This window comes from Bacillus rossius, chromosome 6, assembly GCF_032445375.1.
Source record: "Bacillus rossius redtenbacheri isolate Brsri chromosome 6, Brsri_v3, whole genome shotgun sequence".
Classification (NCBI taxonomy): Eukaryota; Metazoa; Arthropoda; class Insecta; order Phasmatodea; family Bacillidae; genus Bacillus; species Bacillus rossius.
Genome location: NC_086334.1, coordinates 13020267 through 13046443, shown reverse-complemented (window position 1 = coordinate 13046443; position 26177 = coordinate 13020267). Strand labels below are relative to the sequence as shown.

Genomic DNA, 26177 nt, shown 5'->3' with positions numbered 1-26177 from the left:
CTGTGCTTAACAATCCTATAGAAGAAATTACGTATTCACTTTTGAGGAGTCTGCCACTCCTTCACGCCATGACAAATTTTTAATCGAAGTTCTTGCAATAAATTATGAAAATAATTAGGTTGAAAGTTGCTTGAATTCGCAAAAAAAAAAAAAAAACTGTCAGTGCCTTATGTACTAGTCTGAACTGTTTTGAAACCCTCTTCCGCGAAAAATTATTTTCCCCTCCTTCGCATGTACAGATCAATATTACCAAAGACCTGAATTTTTTTTTAATTTCGTGTACCAGTAGATAAATTTAAACTGTTAAATGCTCATGTCGCTAACTAGACTAATCTCTGTGTTGCACGTCTGTGCGCCCAGGCTTCAGGCTGGATAAACGTGGGCCTCGAACCATTGGCTTGGAACCTATAGGCCAATCATAGATAGGTAGAGACCGGAAAAATTCGCGGATTCATTTCGTGATAGGCTGAAATTCAAACATGTGTACAATTCTGCTGGTTCTGCTATTGGCTCGCAGTTTAACTGGAGCTCTCTGGGCCAATGAGAGAGTATCGACCAAAGAAACGTCGAATCACAAGCTACCCAGTGGAGACGCCTCACAATTTAGTACCCAATGAACACGCTTGTTTACTTGAGAAATGCAGAGGATAATGGAGGCTATCCTAGAGGTCATTGAATCCGCGAATTGTACCGGTCCCTATAGATAGGTAGAGACCGGAACAATTCGCGGGTTCAGTGACCTCCAGGATAGACTTCACTATACTCTACACACTCGGGCAAATGCCACCTGTTCATTGGCTGCTGACTTGTGAGTCGTCTCGACTGAGTATCTGTGATTCGACACTTCTGTGAGTGAGGGTCTCTAATTGGCCCTCATCACCCCAGGTGAACAGCGAACCAATGTTAGAAGCAGCACTAAGGTATAATTATTTGATTTGTAGCATATCACGAAATGAATCCGCGAATTTTTCAGGTCTCTATAGATAGGCTTATAGTAGAGACCCGGAAATTTCGCGGATTCTTCTGGCCTCAGGATAGAATTCAAAGTTATAGGTGTGCTCGACCCATGTTTACATTCACATTGGTTGATTTCTTAGCGAGAACATTTTTATCCTTGTTATTTGGCACTACCTGATTCGCTTACTTCTCTCCTAGCTGGGCATCGTTGGCTCACGGTCGTAGACGGACGTGTCCAAACAACTGCGGGCCAATCATGAACACAGTGAGAGAGTGTGAAGGTTTGCATTCTAGCTTGCGACTAAATGAATGCGCGAAAATTCCGTCTCTCTACTTATAAGCTAAACACAACCTTGCATTGCGACTAAAGACACCACGCACGGTCTTCCGAAGCAAAAGTGGCGCTTCAGCAGAGTGCGCTGGTCTACCGCAGCCGACACGAATTCAGACATCATTAAAGCAAACGATACTGTTCAGTGAAAACGTTTTCTAGAGCCAGGTATTTTTCGCGAGAAAAAAAAAATGTAACCTCGGTAACGAGCAAAGTGTTCATGTGTTCTCACGTTGCAAAAACACCTACAATACGAAACTCGGACTCGATGTCGAGCGGGATCAATAAATACACGCAAATTGTGTTTTCAACTGCATTTCTGGACGCGATTCACTCGTAGTTTCCGCACCCGCCGCTAGAATTCCCTGCCGGAGCATCCACGTCGACTATTGAATCATTTGATTAGCAGACCCAAATTTTAAACTATATAACGAAACGGCTCCGATGAAAGCGAACAATACCTACTTTAAAAAAAATACTGAACCCCGGCTGTGAACCTGATTTTCGACAAAGAAATTTTATTAAAATACTGCCCATGAAATCCGTTAAACAGTTAATGCTATAAAGCTTTCCTTTGTTGTTGTGAACTTTGGTTCGCGCCATCCGCCACAGATTGTAGTACCGTGGTCCTTAGTGATTCTTGATGTTTTTGTCTTCAAGGGGCTCATGGCATACGTGGCGTTTATTCTATTTAGGGCTTATTATTTTTATAATCTAGTTTATATATATATATATATATATATATATATATATAGGTATAAATCATTTTTTGTTATTTATGATTAAATATATACGCTGTCTGCACACAAATTTATTACAGACGCTATTTTAAGCGAATTAAAATTATATATGTATTCTTCCAGGTTAATCACGATTGCAATTAAAATAAAGGTAATAACATGGCCTAAATTGTCCCTTGAGAAACGGGAAGAGAGGCACCGCTCCTTGGTGAATTATCGCAGATGGACGGGCGCTACCTGTCTGGCAGGCGGGGCCTCCCCTGGACCCCACCGCTTCGCTGGTCGACTGGCCTGCCTCGTTTCCTCACCTCTAGTATCCTCGTAACAATACACGCGCTCACACGTATAATGGGTCAGGATGAGGAAGCCTTGAGTGAATGTACTTAGGCCAATCCAGGAGGTTTTCGAATGTCGGTTTTTCTAGACGGTGGTGTATCGCGAACGTTTTTTGGACAGCTCGCCTGACTTCTGGAACACCTGGTCTGACAGCGCGCTTGTATAGGAGTGTCTGTGGAAAGGTAGGGGAAGGGGGGGTGAGTTGGATGCGGCACAGTTTCTCCCCCGGCCACGGGGGAAGGAACTCGCGCGGTGTATAAACACATAATGAAATTCTTGGCACGCCTCCCCTCCCCCCCCCCCCTAGAGCTAGGTCAGGGACGGTAAACTGATTTTCCTTGCGCCGCACCGGGGGAAAAAAGTCGCGGCCACGGGCGACAAGCGGCTATCCGCCCGCATCGTTGTCCCAGCCAGGCGCCGGTGCTCTGGCGCGGAGAAGCCTCGACACACAGGTTCCAGGGTTTCCACCACACGCGCCGTACACATATGAGAGTTTTTATTGCTAGTTGCATATTTATTTTTGATTGTTCAAAACGAGAGTTTAAAAGTAAATTTGTGCGAATAACAGTTGGGGGAAAAAAAAAACACAGAAAATTTTATTAATGCATTTTGCTTCACTTTTTTACGAATGGTAGGTAACGTCTATGTTATATCTGGCGAAAAAATTAACAAAATATGTAATTTGTAAAGATTACATATATTATGAAACAGTATTTTTAATTGCAATAAAACTATATATATTCACGCGAAAACGCAATAACTCAACATGGAGTATGTAAGTAAGCTTTAACTGAATTTTGAAAATTATTTTAACCCGATTTTGGAGCAGTAAGCTTTAACTGAATTATGAAAATTATTTTAAGCCGATTTTGGAGCTACGGGGAAGTAGTTACGGATATACATTTTTTTAAATTTGTCTTAACATTAATGAGAATCAATCCTCGCATATTGGGTCTTTTATTTTTTTAAATACTAGTCAAATTTGCAGTAAGTACAGGTTTATTTATTTAATGTTGTGGCACGTTGAACCACATGACCTACCTTTGAACACTGGTTGAAGTCGACATTCGTGGCCTATTAGACCTAAGTAAATCAGCGTAAAAAGCTTGTAGGGATATTAATCACGCAATGCCATGCCAGTAATGTGTTTAAATATTGAAAATATATAAATAAGGAATTGCGAAAATAAGCACATCAAAAATGTCTAGGCATGTTAGTTGCAGTAAGACACAGTTTATAAATGCTCAATATGCATGAGTGACGTTTGTTTCCTTGTGTAGTATTAACATCGTATTCTTCTGAGAGTGAAGGTGATAAAAATAAGTTTTTTTGATGGTAATAAATAGTATGGAAAATCCTATGCAGCATCTAAAAGCACCAGAGAGATAAGCATTGCATCTGTACGGTTTGTTCAAGATAAAATTATACTTTTTTCACAGGTATTTCAGTGAACATTTAAAGACTACCTTTTGCAGTCGTTGCTATCGTGTGACTACGTAGTTTTTAGTTTCATGATCTTTACGTCTATAGACCATCGCTAGCTCAGATATTTGTGTGTGTGCATGTATTTACGTATGTACGTATAGTGTGTCCCAGAAATTTCTGGGAGAACAGCTGAAAGCCAATAACAACTTGCTACGGTAGCACATTACATTGTTATACAGTATAGCTAGACAAAGTTGCCTGTTTATATATATTTAGAAACAGTGACTAACAATTTCCATGATATGCTATTCTAATTTTGACAATTCAAAATGGAATAAAACATTCTTAACTTTACACGACTTTAACAGCCTATATATATATATATATATATATATATATATAGGCTGTTAAAGTCGTGTAAAGTTAAGAATGTTTTATTCCATTTTGAATTGTCAAAATTAGAATAGCATATCATGGAAATTGTTAGTCACTGTTTCTAAAATTTAATGCACAATTTGGGATTTTAAAACTTTTATAGGAATTCCTAAAACTCTAAAACTCTAAAACTACTTCACATTTGTTTATTTATTGGTTTTTGATTCGGAACCGTAATTAATTGGCCCACCAACTGGTCTCGGCTTGAATTTAATAAGCTCTGGGGTATCCTGTAGGTATGCGCATACGTAATTATTAGAGATGTAAAAATCTCGGTCGAGTTCGTCAATGGGTCAGATCGGTGCGAAGGGGGTGGAACCGGCAACGCGTGGGGCGCTTGGCCGGTTGTGCCGCCCGGCGCCTGCAGTCATACGTCGGCGGAGATTGCTCAGGAGGAAGATGCTGTGCGGGTGGCCTGCCGCGGGTACTGCAGGCTGAAAGGGGTGAGTGCTTCTCCCTGGACGGAATCAATTTAAATACATGAATACAAATACAAGAAGCATCGCGAAGGGTAGGCCCTTGGTTGGGGGGAGGGGAGGAGAATGCCCTGGTCGGTGCGCGAGGGCATTTTTCAGGCTTTATAGCCTATTTCGGATTCACGGCCGTGCTGTATAATTTTCGTGTGAAGTTGTTTGCGAGCCCCGAGGAAGAGAGGATGAGAATGGTTTGTGTGAGTTCGTACGCGGGCGAGCCCCGGAAAAGAAAATTGTGTTTCCCCCCTTCCCCTTCTTCGGGAAAGCAGCCGACAGTCTTTGATGGTCCACCTCGGCCGCGATTCTTGACGTCGTGTGATGTACGTGTTTGGGGGGAGGGGACCCCTCTTTCAACCCCTGTAGATGCTCCCCTCTGGGGAACACTGGGATAGGGTTTTTGGCAAAAGCACGGCGATTTTTTTTTTTTTGCTTGAAAGCCTTTTAACTGCACCATTTCATTTCGCACCGCCTTCTTGGTCTTTGGCCAAGGATCCTTCAGAATAACAAACCCAATGCTTTTACGTCTAAGTAATAGCGAACCTGTAAGCCCTGCGTTGCTGAGAGTGCTCATGGTTTTTTTTTCTCATTCAATTTTGGTACTTATAGTGTTCATGATGATTTTATGTATTTTTCAAAAGTTTCAGTTCAACTTGTATACATAATAGCTTCCCATATAGTTTTCTTTTGATATTTTACTTTTCGGTGCCACGTGGCCGCACACACATACATACACGTATACATGGGCGTATATCACGGAAGGGGGGGGGGGGGACTTGCGCTTGCAAAATCGCGACTATGAAATAGGGTTGATAAAAGTAAACGTCAAAACGATGTTTCATGGAAAACTTTCTGTATATTATAAAGTTTTCCGCATACTGCATGCACATAGGTCAAAATATTGGCAGTGTAAAACATAACAAGCACCCTATGATGACCTGTGTCGGTTAAAATCCACGCGCAAAATATTCCTTCCCCCTCCCTCCAGCGCGCTGACCGTCGCCTGGGGCGAGTGCATATCTTCCCCCCCCCCCTCTCCGTGGTAGACCCACCCGTCAAGCCCCAAAGTTCTCCCCCCCCCCCCCTTGTGCCCCGTCACGTCCGCCCGCCAGAGCTGGCGAGGTGCACCCTACCTGGTCACAAAATACAGCACGTCCATCAAGAATGAATGTGGTTTGCAGTCACTCTTGACAGGAAAAAAAAAACAGTGGCAGAATTGGATACGTAGACCTTTCGTACTACTATCATGAGCTGTCAAATTTGAGACTCGTTACACGACATGAACTTTACTCGGGTAGAGTTATTTCAGGGGCGGGCTTAATCAAGGCAAATACTGCATCCCCCCCCCCTTTCCAAAGCGAAGTCAACAGCGCCGCGGTGCCGTCTGTCGGGCGTCTCGCACGAGGTCACGTCTTGCGCCTGTCACGCGGCAAACTGTGAACTTCTTTGTTCGTTCCGAATTTCCTTGCTTTTTTGGTAACTTTCCAAACAAAACAAAATGAAATGAATGTAATTTATTAACCTGTAGGCTACAGATGAATGGTAAATTTCTGATGAATTCGCGGTATCACCCCTATTTTTTTTATTTTTATGAAAAAGTCGAGTGCTTAGAATCTGTATCGTATAATTGTTTAGGTTTATGTTAATAAGCTATATTCCATTGCACGTTTAGGATGTTTACGAAAAAATTGGACACATGGTGCGTATTTAGTCCCACTGGAATGCTAAGAAGGTAATGATTAGTTTTTTTTATGTATCTGAAACATTTTATCTAATAATTTTTGAAGAATAATTTCAGAAATATATATTTATGCTGCATTTCTGATATTATTTGGTTTTTACTTCTAACGAGACGTAACTGAAACACGACATCTTGGTTACAAACATTTTTTTTGTCAAAAATTTTCATACCATTAAAAATAAACATTTAAGTATGGCATCCAAATAATTACTGGTGTTACCAAGGAATTATTTTTGTTTCTTCCATCAGGAGGAGTACAATTGTTATAATACCATTTACAGACCCATTTCGATGGTCCTAGAAATACCAACATATAGTAAAGTTAAATAATTATTTAAAACTTTTTGTAAGTTCTGATGGTATGCAGGTAATATTTGTGATGTTAAGAAGCCAGGCAACGGCGGGGGGCCAGCTAGCCTGCGAGAGACTGCAGAGACTCAGCCGGACGACGAAGCAGTAGCCTCCACGTGGCGCCAAGAAGTTGCGCGTGGTGTCCATCCCCCCCCCCTCCCCTCCCCCTCCCCGATCCATCCAGGGGCTCCAGTGGGTCGCCTTGTGCTCGCGCGGCGTTAATCAGGGGAAGTCAATTTCATTAGCCGCGGCCGGGCGGCCGGGCCCGTGGCATGTTCTCCCCCCCTCTCACCCCCCCTCCACACACTCTCCCCCTCCCCTCGTCACCGCCGCGGCCACACCCTGCGAGGGCCCGCGTCCAATTACGAGACACGGCCCGGCGTTTAATGTGGCCGGCGGTTTATCGCCCACCGCCCGCGGCAGAATATGCGCGCGAGCTTCCGTCTCGCGCGTATAGGCCGTATTCCCCCCCCCCACCCCTATAAGGGAGGCGTCCATTTCCAGCGGAGGGGCAGGGGAACCACTCACTCGCTCGCTCACTTGGAGCGGCGTCACAGCCCGTATATACGTACTTTTTTTTTGACGTGACGTCTAATAAATCGATGAACGCCGGCTGCACGCACGAAAAGGCGTCCCGTAAAGCACATTGTCCCGTTACGCTGTGTCCCGTTACGCTCATTGTACGCTTGCGCCGCATCTATCTCTCTTCCACTCGATTGGAACAACCATCGATTTGACTTTTTCGAGGCACATTTAAACTTGAAACACTCCCATTCGTTTCCTACTTTTCCTATCATCGTCCTGTCCTCAACAGAATAACACAGATGGGAAGAAGTTAAATAGCAAACATGTATAAAAGTTATAGTTAAAATAATCTCTTCGTTAAAGTAATAAACATGTTTGAATTAATGAGTGCAAATAAAAGTAAATTTTATCAATTAAATTGCAGATTTCATTTCACTCCTTCTTTTTGTCCATACAAAATAGTGATAATTCAGTAAAAATGATTCAATATTATTCATAAAAGTATGCAATAATTTCATCAATGTTTTGTTATGATGTTGTCACGTTAAACTAACGTCCGTAAACCGACTTTACAGACAACCAATTTTTTTTTATCGGTGTGTGGCATCCCTGTTCTCGGTATGCGGCATTTTGTTGTAGGAGTAATTTTCGTGTATACAGAACGGACAGTTGTAACCACGATGCTGCCATGTTGCAGATGGCGCCAACCAAAGATCGTAAAGGTAAACTTAATGTTATTAACCTTGTTCAGTAAATTTTTAACAAAATTGCAGTATTTTCATCAAATTCCTTGTCGGAAATCAAGTCCAAACCGGGGTTAAATATATAGATTTTTTTCATTTATTTTCCGCTTTTATCGGAGCCGTTTCATTACATGATTTAAATTTTTGGTTTGGTTATCACAGATTTCAATAGTCGACGTAGCTTCTCCGGCATCGAATTCTAGCGGCGGGTACAGAAAAAACTTGTGATTCTCGTCCAGATATATATTTGAAAACACAACTTGCGTATATTTCGGCGTTATTTAAAAGAATTCTAGGTTAAATTTCGTGTCCGGGTTTCGTATTGTAAGTGTATTTACAACCGAAATTACATGAATTTTCTCGTTACCGATGTTAAATGTTACTAATTTCTGGCGAGTACCTACTGAAAGACTCGGTAATTTTTTTAAATTTTTATTATTCTATTGGTGGGTCGAATCTCAATTTTCTCGAAGCCTAATCTTGAATTAGAATCCCAAAAAGTAACTCGAATATAGCATACCCCTCGAATCCGACTCTAGGTGTCAATGGTCAAAACTTAAATAATATAAATGAAAAATAGTAACCATAGCGTTGAGACATTCTATCCTTTAAAAGGTTGTTTAAACTAATTTTCCAGAATCAATACATATTGTAATTTTACTTATAAAATGTTAAAAATACGACATATTCAGGTATGGCAACAGGATATGTATAAAGAAAGAAATTCACTTAGTAAACTTCAAAGTTTATCAGTGTTGAATTTTTAATTTAATTAATTTAATATTTTTTTTTTAATCTTTTCCACGAATATCCAATCCTTCGAATACTAATGATTTTATGGTATTTGAGAATTTGATTGGCCCATCACTATTTTATTTGTTTGTTTATTCACGTTCTTTCCGACTAAGAGCCGGTTTCCAACAAACATGCGTGTTTCGTATACGTTTATTTAACATTTCAATCATTATAATATTATAAACAATATTTAAAAAAATGAATACTAACTATATTTGAATGACCATGGCAAACCTAGATTTCATTTGTTTTTTTGCTCTTCTGAAATTTTTTGTTTGGACTTACCTACGTAAGTACTTTGTTTATTGAGGATATTAACACAGCAGCGCGCTCGTAGGGTTATTTCGCAGATATCCTAAATGAAATATTCAAGATAGGGCAAGGTATATAATTTTTTTTTCGAATTGAAGCTTCTTTGCTGAGGGAGCTACAATTGTTTGAGCGTTACGAAAATTCCGAGCAGAATAGTTAGGTGCGGGGTGGGAGGGGGGACAGGTGGAGGAGGATGCGGCAGGGGAGAGGTAGAAATGACGCAGCATACTCGTGCAGTAGTTACTTAGCGTTCGCATACTTGCATGTGTTTTTTTAATCTACTACGACCTCAGCCAAAGATGATTATGTTTCCTATTCCTGATAATTAGAGACCTGCAAAATTCGCGGTTTCGATGGCCTTCAGGATAGACCGCACGTACCCCTGTACACTCGGGCAAATAACGCAAGTTCATTGGCTGCCGACTTGTAAGTCGTCTCAGCTGGATTGTCTGTGATTCGATCCTTCTTTGGTTGAGGGTTTATAACTGGTTGAGATTCGTCCAGATGAACAGTAAGCCAATAGCAAAATTATCTAAGAGGTATATGTGTTTGAATTCTGGCCTATCACCGAACGAATCCGCGAATTTTGCAGGTCTCTTCTGATGATATAACAAGCAAGGGACTTTTGTCGCGCGCTGACTCCCAAGTTAGGAGCTTGTGTTGTTTTCGGGTGGACCTGGTGCGTGGATCGCTCCATGGCGCGGGGAGGGCGGTCCACGGGGGGGAGGGGGCAGTATGCACAGCGCCCTCTCTCGCGATCGCCTGGACGCTGTCTGCTCAGCCTCTAGCCACCCACCACCCCCCTTCTCTCTCTCTCTCTCCACATCTCCTGGTGGGGGAGGGGGAGTGGGAACTCAGCACTCTCGTTCGAGGATAGGCTAGTTGGGGGGCGGGGGGTAGAGGAGTTTTGCCACCCTTCCCCGAACAAAGGACCAACTTTTCTCTCTCCTGACTTACGAGCGCCCGCTGATCGATATGAGCCCCCCGTCCCCGGACAAAAGCAGAGGAGGCGCCTCATTTCTGGGGAAAGACGACGTGGAGGAAAAAAAAAACTTTCGCTTTCTTTCCTTCCGTCGTCGCCGTCGTCGTCGTTCCTCCCGCTTCTCTCGCCGACGGGAACGTTCTTCCCCCCCCCCCCCTCACCCTTGTGTTTCGACTTGGTGATTTCCTCGGGCGGCGGTCGCTGATGGATCGCAGCCGCGGGCTCTCTCGGTAATTAAAATACCCCGGTGCGGCGCGGATGTGGGTGGCCGTGGGAACGCGCTGCTTCATCGCCTTAAACCTCGCCCGCTCCTGCGCCTTAATGGCCTGCGAGATATTGGAATATAAGAATACATGCCATGAGAAAATATTGGAAAATTTTAACATGAATTAAAACTTTCTCAATACAGGCTGTCCCCGTCGCTCTGAATAAAACCCGAGGACAGTTGATAGGCCAGTTAATCGCGGATCTGAATCCAAAATTAAAAAAAAAAAAAATGTCGTAGTTTTCGAGTTAGGCATATTTTTTTTAAACGTTTATTTCGCCATCCTACACAAAATTATTATCTACGGTGGCAATAATGTTGAGTCAGCTCAATAAAGCTAAGGTTTGTTGGTAAGAAGTATTTACAAACTGATTTCAGTCGTTTGAGCGAAGAAAAGAAATATACCTAGTGTTATAATGTGTGTTTTAAAATGTTTCAAGTTGTTTTCAGTAATGGCAGGGGCGCAACAAATAAATTTCCAAAGGGGAGGTGGGGGGCAATATACCTTTTTATAAAGAATCATCAATCCCTCCTATTGAAGCGGGGGGTCCGGGGGTCCTCCCCCAGGAAAATTTGTATTTCAAGGTGGAAAATGGTGCTATTTAAGAAGTTTTACTATCTAAAAATTGATTACACAGCACTTTCTTTGCCCCCGTTTGCCCCCACTTCAAGGTTTCAGAGGGGGGGGGGGCAAAATACCCTTGCCCCCCCCCCCTGTTGTTGCGCCCCTGAGTAATGGTATAGCATAACCTATGATGGTAAAGAGCGTCCAGCCCTTTTAAAGCTCGGTTTAACATTTCTTATCGGTTATTTAATTTTTTCCTTACAATTAATGAAGGCATATTCTTGTACATTTATATTGATAGCTCTCTTGAATATGTTGGGTAACAAATTTTATACTAGATATTTACTGAAAGTATTTTTTTTTGTATAATATTACGCAAGTGAAAATAACTATGAACACTTGAGATACTTTGAACCGCTAATGAGGAAATATCTCATTAGAATGTTTGAGACGAAACGTAAAGTGTAAGAAAGCTATTGGAATAATCATACGGTAATATCATAAAGACAAGAAATAAAGTGAGTGCGTGGAGTCCACGTGACAGAAATATAATTTCTTGCTTATTATATTATTAGGTATGGCTGAGGTCGCAGATAAAAAATAAATTATATATCCACGTATGCAAGCGCTAAATTATGCTATTGCACAAGTATGCAAGTGTGCAAGTGTAAAGTATGCACTTGTGCATGTATGTGAGTGTTCAAGTATGCAAGTATGCTGCGTAATTTCTACCTCTCCCCTGACGTCTCCACCTTTACCGGTTCCCCACCACTTATTTAAATATTCCCCTTATGCGATTGGAATTTTCATAATTCTCGAAAATTGTAGCAGCCGCCCTCAGCAAAGAAGTTTTCACTTCGAAAACCGACATTTTATGTGAAACCGAGCCTGTGTGGGAGTCTCGTGAGGAACAGCTAGCTGTTGGAGGGCGTTAATAGGTCACACTCCAACAGACGCAAGTGGAAAGGAAACGGCGGCCCTGGCCGGACCAAGTCGGGTCCACCGTGTGTTGCGCCCTCAGCCCCGGTGTTTGCCGCCCCATCAATAACGACCGTCTGGACACGGCAACTTTGCAAAGAAATTCGTTTTCCCCTATGGTTTGTAGCCCGTAGAAACTTCGCCAACAAAAAAAGGACGTCTTTTCAATTGCGACGCCCCATTGTCCGTAAGAAGGCGATACGTCTTTGTGTGGGGCTGGTTCCCCTCCTTTCGAAGGCACTGGAGCACAAAACAAGCCTGTTACAATTCCCTTCTCTTCGTCGCGGATTTATTATGCATCGCGTCTCATGGGGTTGTAGTGTTTACAGACAAATTACTTCGTTTCGTGTGTTGGTATAGTGCGAATGCGCGGAGCACAACACGCACATCTTATGATATCCAAACTGTGATAGATCCTGTAAATCAATAGTGTAGGCTGCTGGAAAACTGATTAGTTTGTTTTATTACGAATTAATTTAGAGCAGTTGTATTCCTCCAATGGGATTTTAATAACTTGCAGGAATAATTTTGATAGTTTATAATTTAGACCGGTTGGCAAATTTTGCAGTAAGTATGTGTTTTTTTAAATAATGTTCGCAGGCTTTCACGGCCATTGTCTGAAGTAGCTTGGCTTCTGGGTTTGCAGTCGCCATTATCAGGGAGCAGTTGCCTACCTGTAGGTAACTGCTCCCTGATGATGGCGACTGCAATGTCGACCGAAACGTCGGTGAATTATTCGCCTAGGACACAGCTAAAACCCAGAAGCCAAGCTACTTTAGGTGGTTTTTTATAATTTTTTCAGTCCCGATTCTCACCATTCACTTTCATTTTACCACCTTTCATCGTCTCCGATGATCTAGTGTCGACTAGACCTTAAGGCCCTTGCCTACCCGGACACACATACTGTGTGCAGAACTTCAGAAAAAAACCACACGATTACGAGATACCCATTTGAATTTTAAAAAATTAGCATATTTGGGTAGTGAGGCTTCGCAGGCCGTCGTAGGCTTTTGCGTTGCAGTCGTTTCAAGGTTTAAGAAATATTCTCAAAATTTTACAATACAAAAATAAAATACTTACGCCTAGAAAATTCATTCATTACTTCAGAGTTATGCCATCGCCAGATTTAACTATTTAAGTTTTTAAAATTATTCTTATAGGCAAAAAATTAAATGTTAGGGGAATGATTAACTAAAGTGACTTCAGTAATTTTATTTTATCGATTTACTATGTTTTCACATTATATCAGTGGAGCTTACCGGTAGACTTACACGGAATTTGGTGAGTGCATGTTTTACACATTCGATGTAACTGGACGGTTTTAAATACTTTTTTTTATTAATTTTCGTTTTTTTTTTTTTTTTGCAGTAGCTAGCGCGGAGATAAGCCGTGATGAATTGTTGATACGTGGTTCCAAAAAGAGAAACAAAAAAAGACTCGCTATCAAAGTGTTGCTGACGTGAGTGGGGGTGGGTTGGAGGGGGAAGGCCATTCAATGGAAATTCTGACGCAGATTAGCGTGAAGTTCCAAGCTTTTGTGGTGGTGTTCTGTCGCTGTCTCTTTCCCTCTTTCCGTCCTTCCTCCCGGCAGTCATCATCCCCCCTCCCCCCTGCTCTGCTCTAATGGCCGTGATTAATTTCCAGTTTCGGCGAGCTGTCGCTTCCGCCGCGCCGAGCAATCAGCGCCGCGCCGCCATCGCAATTGGACGAGCATTCGCGGCGTTGCCTGTCGCGGATCTGCGTGCGTCGACGGGTGGACGTCAGGCCTTGCTCCGGCGCGCGCCGCTCCACATCAGCGGTTCCCAAAATTTTTATTTTTTTTCGGCGTGACAACGTCTAATAAATCGATGAACGCCGGCTGCACTCACGAAAAAGGATGACTCAATGTCCCGTTACGCGCATTGTCCCGTTACGCTCATTGTACGCTTGCGCCGCATCTATCTCTCTTCCACTCGATTGGAACAACTATCGATTTGACATTTTCGAGGCACATTAAACTTGAAACACTCCCATTCGTTTCATACTTTTCCTATCATCGTCCTATCCTTAACAGAATAACACTGATTGGAAGAAGTTAAATAGCAAACATGTATAAAAGTTATAGTTATAATAATCTGTTCCTTAAAGTAATAAACATATTTGAATTAATGAGTGCAAATAAAAGTAAATTTATCAATTAAATTGTAGATTTCATTTCACTCCTTCTTTGTATCCATACAAAATAATAGTGATAATTCAATAAAAATGATTTAATTTTATTCATAAAAGTATGCAATCATTTCATCAATGTTTTGTTATGACGTTTTCACGTTAAACTATCGTCCGTAAACCGACTTTACAGACAACCAATTTTTTGGCGGAACCCTAACTCCTCCAAAGGAAGTTATTTGACAGTGATTGTGCCTGATACATGTGACATTCGTCCTGACTCACGGAACTCCTGTGACCTCACCACGGGACACCAGGGTTCCGCGTAACGCCTTCTGGGAACCGCTGATCTGCATCGTTCTCCTTTTATACATACCAGCTGAAGTACCCGGCGTTGCCCGGGCTAAACGCATCGTAATATAAGGAACATAACTATCGAGTTTCTAGTCTGTAGGACATACACTTGAAAAAAAAAACCTGGAAATTTGGATTTTAAAGGGGAAGCCTTCATTTCACAGACGAGAGAGCCAAAACCCGAAGTCCATGCTCGCTTTTTTAACCCTTATCTTTAATGTAGCCATTCTAACCAAATCAACCGTCCACAATGTTTTAAAGTATTTATAGTGTAGCTAAACTAACCTAATTGACCATTAGTATCCTTTTATCAACACATTTACAATGATCAAAAAAAAATCGAACATGTACGATCGAGCGTTTGGCTCTCTCGTCTGTGAAAAGAAGGCTTCCCATTTTAAAGTCCCATTGATCGCACAGTCTCGGTGCATCAAGCAAAACCAGGGACGCCAATCTTATGCTTCATTTTGTGGGGAGCCAGGTAGGTAACCACTAGGCAAGACGTGACGGACGCACAGAAAAGATAGCGCGTTACAAATTCAAAAGGCAACGACATCTGTCGACGGAGTTCCGAACTAAACTGTTAACTAGCGTCCTTTTAGTTCGTTTGTAGGATATGTGTGTGGTTGTAGTTCAGGTGAACCTGCCTGGTTTTGAGCACCCTCGGACACAGCTCTCGGTCGTTTTTGTTTGCGGGTTGAAGCAGTTAAAGGGGTTCCTCCCATTTCAGGTCAAAATTTTATATTTACAGTAATTACAGATAAATTTGTAGACTTTTTCAATTGTTTTACTTTCACGAAATGAAAAATATATACAGCGCATAGTTTTTGCATAATTAGCTGCCAAAGTTACATTTCTAACGTTTTTGGGTTTTAAAAATAAGTAGAATTTAAATTATTGCAGAACTGAAACTTTTTAGGTTTAATTGCAATGCCACTGGCTACTTCAAGAAATGGTTTGAATTTCTTTCAGAAAATATTAATTAATTTTACCTGGCATTTCAAAGTTCTCAAATTTGTTACAATTTTGACAGCCAAGAAACATGAAATGAGTTATTGTGATAGAAATGCAAACCATATCACGAAGTAGCCAGTGGCATTGCAGTTAAACCTAAAAAAATTTCAGTTCTGAAATAAATTAATTTCTCCTTATTTGTACAACCCCAAAAATGTTAAAAATGTAACTTTGGCAGCTAATTATGCAAAAATGTATGCGCTGTATGTATATTTTTTATTTCGTGAAAGTTAAACAATTGAAAAAAAGTTTAAAAGTTGATTAGTGATTAATATAAATATAAAATCATGACCTGAAATGGGAGGCACCCTCTTAACTACTGCGCACGTGACGCGTGTCGGTAGCAGTTGAAGCTAGCCGGCGTGATGCGCCGCGTCGTGAGGTAGAGATTGTGGGCGTGTCCCGGCGGCAGATGTAATTTAATTGCGTCCTTCTGGAAGCGAGGGGCGGGCCAGATGGAAGCGCGTGGGCTGGCCTCGCGAGTTGGAGCCATCGGGAGTGAAGGGAAACTCTCTAAAACGAAATGTAAATCGTAATTTACCTTCGGGAACTAGAGGATCAACCCCGCCTTATTTTATGAATTTTTAATTTAATGTGTTACATCTCGGCCCTCGGTAATATGGTTGGAGTGATTTCGCGAGTGGAACAGAAGTCGCGTGGAAAGGAAAATGAGTAAACCTCGGAGCTGCCATCTGTGGCGGATGGAGCGAACCAAAGATCGCAAAGCCAAAGGGAAACTGTAAAGTATTAATTGTTTAATGAATTTTTTGCAAGATGGGCAGTGTTTTTATAAAATCTAAAATCAGTTCCAAAGCCGATGTTTAGTGTTGTTGTTTTTTTTTCAAAAGTTTTTTTTTTCAATTTTTTTTTCTTTTTCGCTCTGCAAATCGAATGATTCTATAGTCGACGTAGCTGCTCCGGCAGCGAAATCTAGCGGAGGGTGCGAAAATTACGTGTAATTTGCGTTCAAAAAATGTAGTTGAAAACACCTTTTTTCGTATATTTATCACGCTCGGCATTATTTTCAATAATTATACGTTACTATTCGTGTCTTTGAGTTTCGTATTAAAAGTTTTTTTTCAACCTATGAATTTTCTCTACCGAAGTTTTATGTTCCTCATCTCTGGCGAGTACTAAAATACTTGCTTACATTTTTTTTATTCTTAGCATAATGCATACCATTCAGTTAATATATTTTATTAGATTGGCAAGCTGCAAAATATTAAAAAAAAAAATCAACGTCAGGCATGAAATTCAACAGCTCTCTACAACTCCCTCACTAAGGGAGCCCACTTACGCTTGTAAAATCCAAACTGTGAATCGGGAATGATAAATGTAAACTCCTCCCCTTTCCAGGTAATCATACAGATTTTCGCCCCTGGCTGACATTGGATGACTTCACCAGGTTAATTTAACTAGATACTGAACCTTAACGTGAATTGTATTAATCAACTAAGAATTCTACTTGATGTTGGTGATTAGTAGGGCCATGAATATTTCGCGAAAAGATTCCGAGATTAGTTATAAGTTAAAACACTATAGCATCGTCTGTGTGCCGTGATTGGGTGAGTTTCTGTCAGGTACATGTCTACTGTTACAACACCAATCACAGTGATTCAGTGCGGAAGCAAACGCATTCTGAGTGGCCTGGTCAAATAAGGCAACGACTTCTCTCGCAGACGGCCGCCAACCACAAGGAAGAAATCCCTGGTGCGGGTATACCTTGTTGCAGTCTAATAGGCGTTCAGATTTATTCGCGAAAAGTGCCTGCCCTTAGTGGTTAGTTTTTAAAAGCACGTACAAAAAAAACCGTGAGCAAGTCTTTCAGTAGACGACTCGCCAGCCAGTGATGTGTAAACATCCTACTTTGGTAACGAGCAGATTCATATGTTCCCATGTTGCAAATAAACTTATAATCCGAAACTCGGTCACTAAATTTAACGTGAAATTATTTAAAATAATGCAGAGCGTGATAAATATACGATAAGAATTTATTTCAGGAGGAAAATTTGTAAAATATTTTCCTGTTATTAAAACCTAACTATAATCCTGTTAAACAAGGGTTAGCCAAACAACAGGAGTATCACAAAGGTCGCATGTAAATGCCTCAAAGCTGTGCCTGTGACATTTCCCTGTAGACCGGAATTATCATCACTTGCGTTTTTGAGGTTATACTTGCTTAAATATGTTGAGGTTGAAATGCAATGAATAGAGACCTGCAAAATTCGCGGATTCATTCGGTGATAGGCTAGAATTCAAACACATATGCCTCTTGGATAATTTTGCTATTGGCTTTACTGTTCATCTGGACGAATCTCAACCAGTTATAAACCCTCAACCGAAGAAGGATCGAATCACAGACAAACCAGCTGAGACGACTTACAAGTCGGCAGCCAATGAACTTGCGTTATTTGCTCGAGTGTACAGGGGTATGTGCAGTCTATCCTGAAGGCCATCGAAACCGCGAATTTTTGCAGGTCTCTGGCAACGAAATAAGCGTGCCATACACAACGGAAATTTTAACAGCCCGAAGGTCACAACGCTGTGGCCCCAGTTGTCTTGACTCTCTGCTTTAATGGTTAATATCCTTAACCCTCCTGTTAGCCCATAGAGAGTCCTACTGTTGGGGCGACTGAAATGCTGCCCCTTGGAAGGGCAGCCCATCCAGTTTCTGAAAACATGTTTCTTTAAGTGTTTAAATAATCCTGAAAACTTGCCCCTTGGAAGGGCAGCCCTTCAGGATTTTTCTGACAGTACTGTTTTTGAAAGTTCGTCTGAATAGTTGCCACTTGGATGGGCAGGCCTTCAGGATTTTTCTGACAGTGGTTACACTGAAAGAAATTTTTGTATATTTTACTAGGAAAATCCTTGGAAACCCTGTTGCCAAGGATATTACTTGTAAAACTACAAGGCAGAGCTTTGTACCATGTGCGATTTTGCAAGGATCTGCCTTGTAGTTTTGCAAGAAATGTCCTTGGCAACAGGGTTTCCAAGAATTTCCCTTGTAAAAGTACAACATTTTTTTTAGAGTGTAGTTTGTAAAGTGACCTAACCTAACCTAACCCAACCTAAACTAACCACTGTCAGAAAAATCCTGAAGGGCTGCCCATCCAAGGGGCAACAATCCAGCTCCCCGCTAATGTTCACGCTGCACGAGTTGTTGTCAACGGCCGGCTGCAAGGAGGGCTCGCGTGTTGTTGCAGCGGGAGGTGCTGCAGCGGGATGTGGACCGGGAGAGACGCCTGCGCCTCGACACTGAAGTGCGCCTGCGCGACTCGGCCGCCGAGGCAGAGCGCTGCCGCGCGCGGCTGGCGGCGCTGCAGCGCGAGTTCTCCAGGTGAGAGGTTACTCTCCTGTACTAGCGTCCAAGTCTCCGGTCCGTGCGCTCCGCCCTTGTCCCACCTGCGGTCCACTGACGTCTACGGCGATGCAGTCTGCCGGCGGCAGCCATCTTGGAGGGGGTGTAGGGGCCCGTTGTGCCATTCACGGTACCAAAATAGCTGATCTGTCCAGAGGGGTAAAATAGAAAAAGTCTTCATATGATTGAGCAGCCGTCTTGGATGCTGTCGGTGTTACACAGAGAAAAAAAGGTTTGTTTGAACCAAACAAATACTTGTTTACACATGGCGAAAAAAATTATTTACTTGGTGGAACAAAATATTTTGTTAGTTTAACCAAACTCGGTAAGTAACAAAACTAATTTGTTACACCTAATCAAATGTACATTTGAGTTGACAAAATAATTTTGTTGGGTCAACAGAATCTTTCCTGCTACAGAATATTTGTTTGAATTAACAAAATATATTTATTTCGCCATATACAAACAAATATTTTGTTGAGACAAACAAACCTTTCTATCAGTGTAGGAAACCCGGGGTATCAAATTAAACAGGACTGACGGGAGAGGTGGAATGGAAAAATCGTCCCCTAGTGGCAGCCATCTTGAACATCGTCGGGATGAGTGAGGGTGGGATTGATCTACATGTTAACACAAAAAAAAGTCATAACCACATACTGTGGACTGTTGGACCCGAAAAAATTAAAAACAAATGTTTACGTGTAGCAATCCTGACCAAGTGCGTTCTTAGGGCATGTATGTCAGTGGGTACAAGTAAATAAATAAAGCGACCAAATTAACAGTGTCACGATATGGACATATTTTAATAAAAACACTCGCTTCCGCACAGAAACTCCTCAGAATAGATCACAAGCTTTCGTGACTATAAGTCAGTAACTACTTCTTGGCTTCTAGGGGTCGAGGCCACGTCTGTTGACATGATGGTGTGCCCGATGTGTCGCCATGCCTCGTTGCAGCCATCTTCAAGGGCGATTTGCAACTGTAAACTTTTGTAATTCGCCCTTGAAGATGGCTGCAACGAGGAATGCTGAAACGTTGTGCACAACACAATTCCACATACGTGGTCTCGGCGCAAAGGACAAGAAGCAAGAAGTAGTGGATTTGTTCCGTATAATAGCCTTGGGTGGTGTGTGTAAGTCATCCATAGAAATGTTTTTCGTCTGAGTTAAATATAAATCTTAAGGTGGTTCAACAACCTTATGGCACGCCTTAAAACTGCTCCAACTAGGAAAAGTTGTCCCGTTTCGTGATCATTTTTATCTTAGAGAAAATTGGTAACTAGAGTACAGAAGTGTTTTTTTTCTGGAATGACCTATAGTTACCTCTTCTGGTTGGATCTCGAACCATACGGTCATCACAACTGTCATTTATGACTTCTTGGTCGTACACAGACTGTCACGCAAAGACTAACTTGAGATCGCTTCGTGGGTTTCTTGCAACACCAATGCGCCTCGCCGATTGTAGTTTTCACCCGCCACCACTACTTTGGCACGGAAATCACCAGGTATCTTCCAGAGTCTGATGAAAGACGGGCGTGAGTCACTTAGTTCTCTGTTGCGTTTATGTTTTTAATTTGCATTCTTATAGTTTTTCCATGGAAAATAGTGCAATGGCGTATAATATCTAAAGAATTGTAATAAATGAAAGCTTAGCTTCATAGTTTGGTAATAATTTGTCGAAGTGGATTAAATAACACTAATATCCAGATTCACCACAAATAGTCAAATTTTTTCGAGAGACCTGGCGTGTCACTAGGCATGTGAGGGTTATTTTTTTCTTTAAAGTTTTTTTTGTGTTTTATGCTAATTCTATAGCCTATATATAGCAAAAATATGTGTTTTCAAGCGTTTTCAAAACGATCCTTCAGTTGAAATGGAAAAGCCCTTATAATCGATATCGGCCGTGCAAGGGGAAGTGCGATCGTGACGGCGCGGCGGTCTGCCGTCGCTTGACGTCGGGCGAGCGAGTGACGTTTGGATGGGGGGGAGGGGCAGACCGCCCGTCGCCTGGACGCTGCCCGCGGCGGGCATCGATCCAGACCCCCGGGGCACGCGACCCCGCGGCTGGGTCTCTTGTTTGCCCGAGCGGTATAGCCGCCGCGTCGGACACACTCGCTTGGGGGGGGGGGGGGGGGCTACTTCTCGTGTGAGATGGCGTGTTCCTCGCCGGCACTACCCGCACCGGTTCTAGAAGTTTACCGTTGGCTCCAGGGGGTCGTTACCACAAGGCCGAAATACCATAACGCCGAATGTCAAAATTCACCACAACGCCGACAGCTAGAAAATTGATGTGTACCACAACGCCGAAATAACAACTGAATGAATTTGTGTGTGTTTCTTAAATGTACCTTAACGCCGAAATACCACAATCAAACCTAACCTAACCTAACCTAACCTAACCTAGCATAATATAACCTAACCTAACTTCACCTAGCCTATCCTAACCTAGTCTAACCTAACCTAGTCTAACCTAACTTCACCTAGCCTATCCTAACCTAGTGTAACCTAGTCTAACCTAACATAACCTTTGTGGCAGTTCTGGAATGACAGTTTTCGGCGTTAGTGAATTTCGGCGTTGTGGTGCGTCCCCGGCTCCAGGTCTTCTTCACGCATGGGGCCCGCCTAGCCAGGGGTGTATTTGTGTTGGAAGGGTGACGCTCGCTGGTGCTTCTAGTGCGGTATCGCCTCTAGGCGCAAAGCTCTTAAAACTAGAGCGCAGTCTTCTCGTCTTGCATCGGGCAACTACGAGACTGAATGGCGGAGGAATGAAGATAAAAGTGTAATGCAAGGCCTTCGGATATATCAAGCGTTTCATGTCTAAACTCGTTATAGCCATTTTCACTTTTTTTTTAACAATTATGTTTAGAAACGAAATACGGAAACGGAACTGCTCATCCGCCCTCAGCGTATTATTACAGGTTTTTCGTAAACAGACAGCAGTCGGAGTTTTTAAATCGTGTGTTTTTTTTTTCTGTAGACGCCTTTAATTATTGCATTTTAATTTATTTATTTTTCTAATTTAGGACAATTTCTATGGTTGTTACAATACGCAAGCTTTGCATTTTGTGTTCTGGAACACATTTTGGTGCCAAAGACATTCTACATGTCATTAGCTGTTCGTAAAAGTGCTGACAAATGTTCATAATTAAAATTTAACCTGTCCTATTGAGTCATGATTATTCTCTAAGCGTTCAGTTTGTGTTTAGCGTAGCTGTACGGCCTTAAAAAATATATCATCCCCCACCAATAAACTGAAATAATTTGTATTTAAACAGCGGAAAATTTTTGTTTCGTTTGTTGAGAATACAAGTTCCATACTGAAAAATAATTTCATTCGAATACCACACATCTCGGGACTCTTCGAGATTGGGTATGTATCAGCGAGCCATCTTAAAGCGTGGCTTTACTGCACAGCGCTGTTTCCAGATACCGAAGAGGAACCGGTGTCTCCCTGATTTCCTTTCTTTCCCCCTCCCCTCCCCCTGCCCTACTAAGGTTCCTTCGGCGTCGCCAGTTCCGGATACGGATGGGCGAGATAACCCGGGTCCATTGTCCTAAGTGCCGCTGATATCTGGGCACCGGGCCGGCGGTCCATTCATGATAAAGGGTGGAGGGGGGCGGGCTTGAAGGGCGGGGGAGGGGAAGGTTGTTTACTTAAGTGCAAATCGAAACAAGGATGCCTGAGGCACGAGCACAAGGGTGGAATCTCGCCCCGGGCGGCGGAAGGGCGGGTGGAAGGAGGGGATAGTATTCAGGCGGCCCGAGGTTCGCCGTCGTAAATCGACGCCGGCGCATCCAGGAAATTGAATCAGGGATCAATGGTTATCCCGGAGCGGATGCGCGCCGGAGCGAGAGTCCTGCCAACAGGTTCCCCGCTAACTCGGTGCCTTCCCCGTGCGCATCACGTCACACGACTCCCGTCGTGTGTTCCGGAACATAGGCTTCTGAAGGTTGAATTTCCTTCACAGCCGGTGGTTCAAGTCTGGGAGATGCTTCATAAGTAGACATGCAAAATTCGCGGATTCATTTCGCGATAGGCTAGCATCAAAACAACTATACCTTCGTACCGCTTCTGCGATTGGCTCACATTTTATCCGGAGAACTGTGAGCCAATGGGAAAACACTAAACCAAGAAAGTGCCGAATTACGGACAGCCTTGTTGAGACGTCTCACGCGTCAGTAGCCAATGAACAGGTGTCATTTCCGCGAGTATTTAAAGGACTGTGGAGTCTATCCTAGAGGTCAATGAATCCGCGAATTTTGCAGGTCTCTATTCATAAGAGCGTAACTAAAAGTGCAACACTCGGGAATACGATGTTCGACGGGAAATTGGGGGGGGGGGGGGGGAATGAATTAAAGTCGACTGTTTAAACAACAGGTTTTTTCGTCATGTCTATTGCAATTGTGAACCTTCATTGTGTCAGTTTATTGATTAGTTTTTTTATTTGAGGTTAATTATTTACTTTTTTTATTTGTCGTTCAAGAGGTATTTTTGAAGTATGAAGTTTCACTTCTAACGTTCTCTGAATGATTCTTGCATTCGGGAAGCTTGATTTAAAAGATTTTCGTGGATTTAACGCCAGTGCTGGTTTTAACTGCACGTCATAGAGAAACCATAAGCATGAAAAAGAAATATGAATACACAAACAGAGAAAACCAGTCCAAATCAGCCGAAGTAAAATGTTAAAAATACACTTCGCTCAGCGTGTCCGCAAGATGTCTCACTTGTTGGCTCAGAAATAGTGAATCATGCGTATTGCAATTATAATATGCTATAGTCACAACGAGAACGAATTACATCCCCGCCCCCCTCATACTTGGAGATCATGATGGCTAACGTGTCTCGCTAATTTGGCATGGGTAAAGCGTAGAGCTGAGACATAGAATTACACTATTTAAGAAAGGTTTATAGGCGTTATACTTGATAAAATAATTTATTTTCTACAGATTGGCAGATTCTGTTTAAACCACAGATGTTTTGTTCCTATCGGTTGAGGTAGAGGGTAGCGTGGGTCCTACCCAACTCGCGAATGTTAAGCGAGCTATTGGGTGGTAAATAAATAACAAAATGTGAGTTTTTTTTAAATTTTGTTCTGTCTGTAGAAAAATGTTGATAAAGTTTATTTGTGTTTTTTTTGTCAAAGTCTAGCTCATTGTAAAATTTAAAAAAAAAATACTTTCCTGGAAACTTGACATCTCTTAAGTTAAAGGGTCAATACCGACACCCAGGGGTGACTGAAATTTATGAACTCTTAGTCGGTGACTCATTTTGTTCAAAAGCAATTTATATTCTTGGAGGCCCTGTGGCCTGAAGCCTATGTACTTTTACATAAAGTTCCACCTTTGCCTTTTTTTTTTCAAGACTGCTGATAGTTCTCGTATCTCCTGCGTCGTGGGAGTGATTATCAATCAAATGCGAAATCTTTTTTTCCAAGAAAATATCAAGTAGGTACTTGAGGGATGTCACCAAATTCCTCATCGAGGACTATCATGGGGTGTATCATCGTATCTTGAGACATATTTGCCTTAAATAATGTATCACTGGGGCATACGACTGCGTCGAACTTTGATAAGAGACTTTCCTCCTATAAAACTAGCTGCATATTGCTCGTTTTTCGCAAGTATATCTGCTAATTTTTTTTTCTGTTCATCATGCAAACTTTAGAGTCCTTAAACTACTAGAGAATTATTTTTTTGTTCATCGTCTTTGTGTTGTGCTGTTTGATGAAAACCACAGGGAATAAAAGCCTTTTTGTAGTACGGAATGTTTTATATTGGTTACCAAAGAGATGCAGTAACACAGATGAAACTTCTTAAACGTTTTGCCATGCGCGGAGAGCCAGTTACAGAACTACGAGTGTAACGAGGTTCCTCTCGCCATTTATCTCAAAACCAGAGGTAGTAAAACACTATCCGTGTGCGGTAAAGCGGAGAGACAAGAGTAATCGGGTAGGGGGGTTGGGGGGGGGAAGAGAGAATAAAAAAAAATTAAAAGAGTAATGTAGTAAGTGTCTTCTCCGGACGATATACTTTCCAGCGAAATGGAATAAGTTTCGGGCCTGAATCCTCCTCCCCCCCCCCCCCTCCTTTTCCACCTTTTTTTTTTTTTTTTTACCAAACTCACGACCCAAGAGCACCGGATGGGCACAGTTTTTTTTTCTCTCTCTCTTCTCTCGGGGCCCGCGATAGAGTTTCAAGACTTGGGATCGCCCCTGACCCGCCCCGGGGGCTGTTAATCAATCATGGCGGTCTCCTCCCCCTCCCCCCCCCCACACCCCTAGACCTCTTGACGCCCGGCCTCGAAATGCAATTACCCCGACGCCGGCCGCCGGCAGTCCATCGCAGATCGACGCCCGCGGCTCGCCTGTTCGATACGCCCCTCGCCAGAGGTCTGACTTCAACACCAGGTAGAATTCTTGGTTTCCCGTTGAGCCTCCCTTCTCACACGTCACGTTCGAATTGTACATTTTCTCGTCTTTACTAACCATTTAAGAATCATTTCAACACGACAGAGTCCTTGCTTTCGTTCTGACACTATTTTTTTTCTTTCTTCAAAATATATTTAATAAGTATAATACGGTATCTTTGAAAAACTGTTCCATTTTCAGTGGCACATTATAACAGTTTAATTTTGACCATTTACAACAAATCATACATCAAATTAGGTAAACTAACCTAATTTTTAATGTCCAATATGTGCACAACCTAAAGTCCAATTCTTCCCACACTGGCTAATAAATCCTGAGTGAATGAAGTAAATAAGAACAATAAACTCTTCAATACTGTCTCTCAACTCTGGCAAATCATTAGGTGGCGGCGGAACGTTTACACGATATTTTATAAAGCCCCAGAGGAAAAAAAAATCTCCTGGCGTTATGTCAGATGAACTTGGAGGCCAGGGAAATAAGAGATCTGTCGTCTCGACCATTACGACCAATTCAACAGTCAGGGACTTCGACGTTCAACCACTCTCGTACAAAATGATTCCAATGGGAGGGCTGCAGTTACAGGTTACACTTAGCAAATTGCAGAACACAAAACCCTTTACGTTCAGGAGTCGCCATTTTGCGTAGGTGGCGCTGCAAGCGAGTAAACAACAAAGCAGTACTCGCGCATGCTCTTTTCTAAAAACATGTTGAATTACTCTTTAGTTTTACTTCGAACCAAAACTCTACAACGCCTGCAGTTGATATACTATTAAAATCTATAACTTGGAAATTCTTTTATGTACATGCTGTATAATGGGTAGGTATAAAACGTTGCTCGAGTGTTTGTTTGTAGTTATCACTTACGCGACTCATTAAGCCTATAATATTACACATAGTGAATATCATTTGGAAAAAATTAGTGATA

The 26177-nt window shown here is 42.2% G+C and overlaps 1 protein-coding gene across 5 annotated transcripts in view; it reads left to right on the top strand.

Moving 5' to 3' along the window:
* LOC134532655 (uncharacterized) overlaps positions 1–26177 on the top strand; it is a 542884-nt gene that overhangs the window by 430068 nt on the left and 86639 nt on the right. For all 5 annotated transcript variants that reach the window (XM_063369314.1, XM_063369313.1, XM_063369312.1 and 2 more), the window contains one exon: positions 18671–18804. In XM_063369314.1, coding sequence (XP_063225384.1) covers positions 18671–18804 — 134 coding nt within the window. The remainder of the gene's footprint in view (positions 1–18670; positions 18805–26177) is intronic.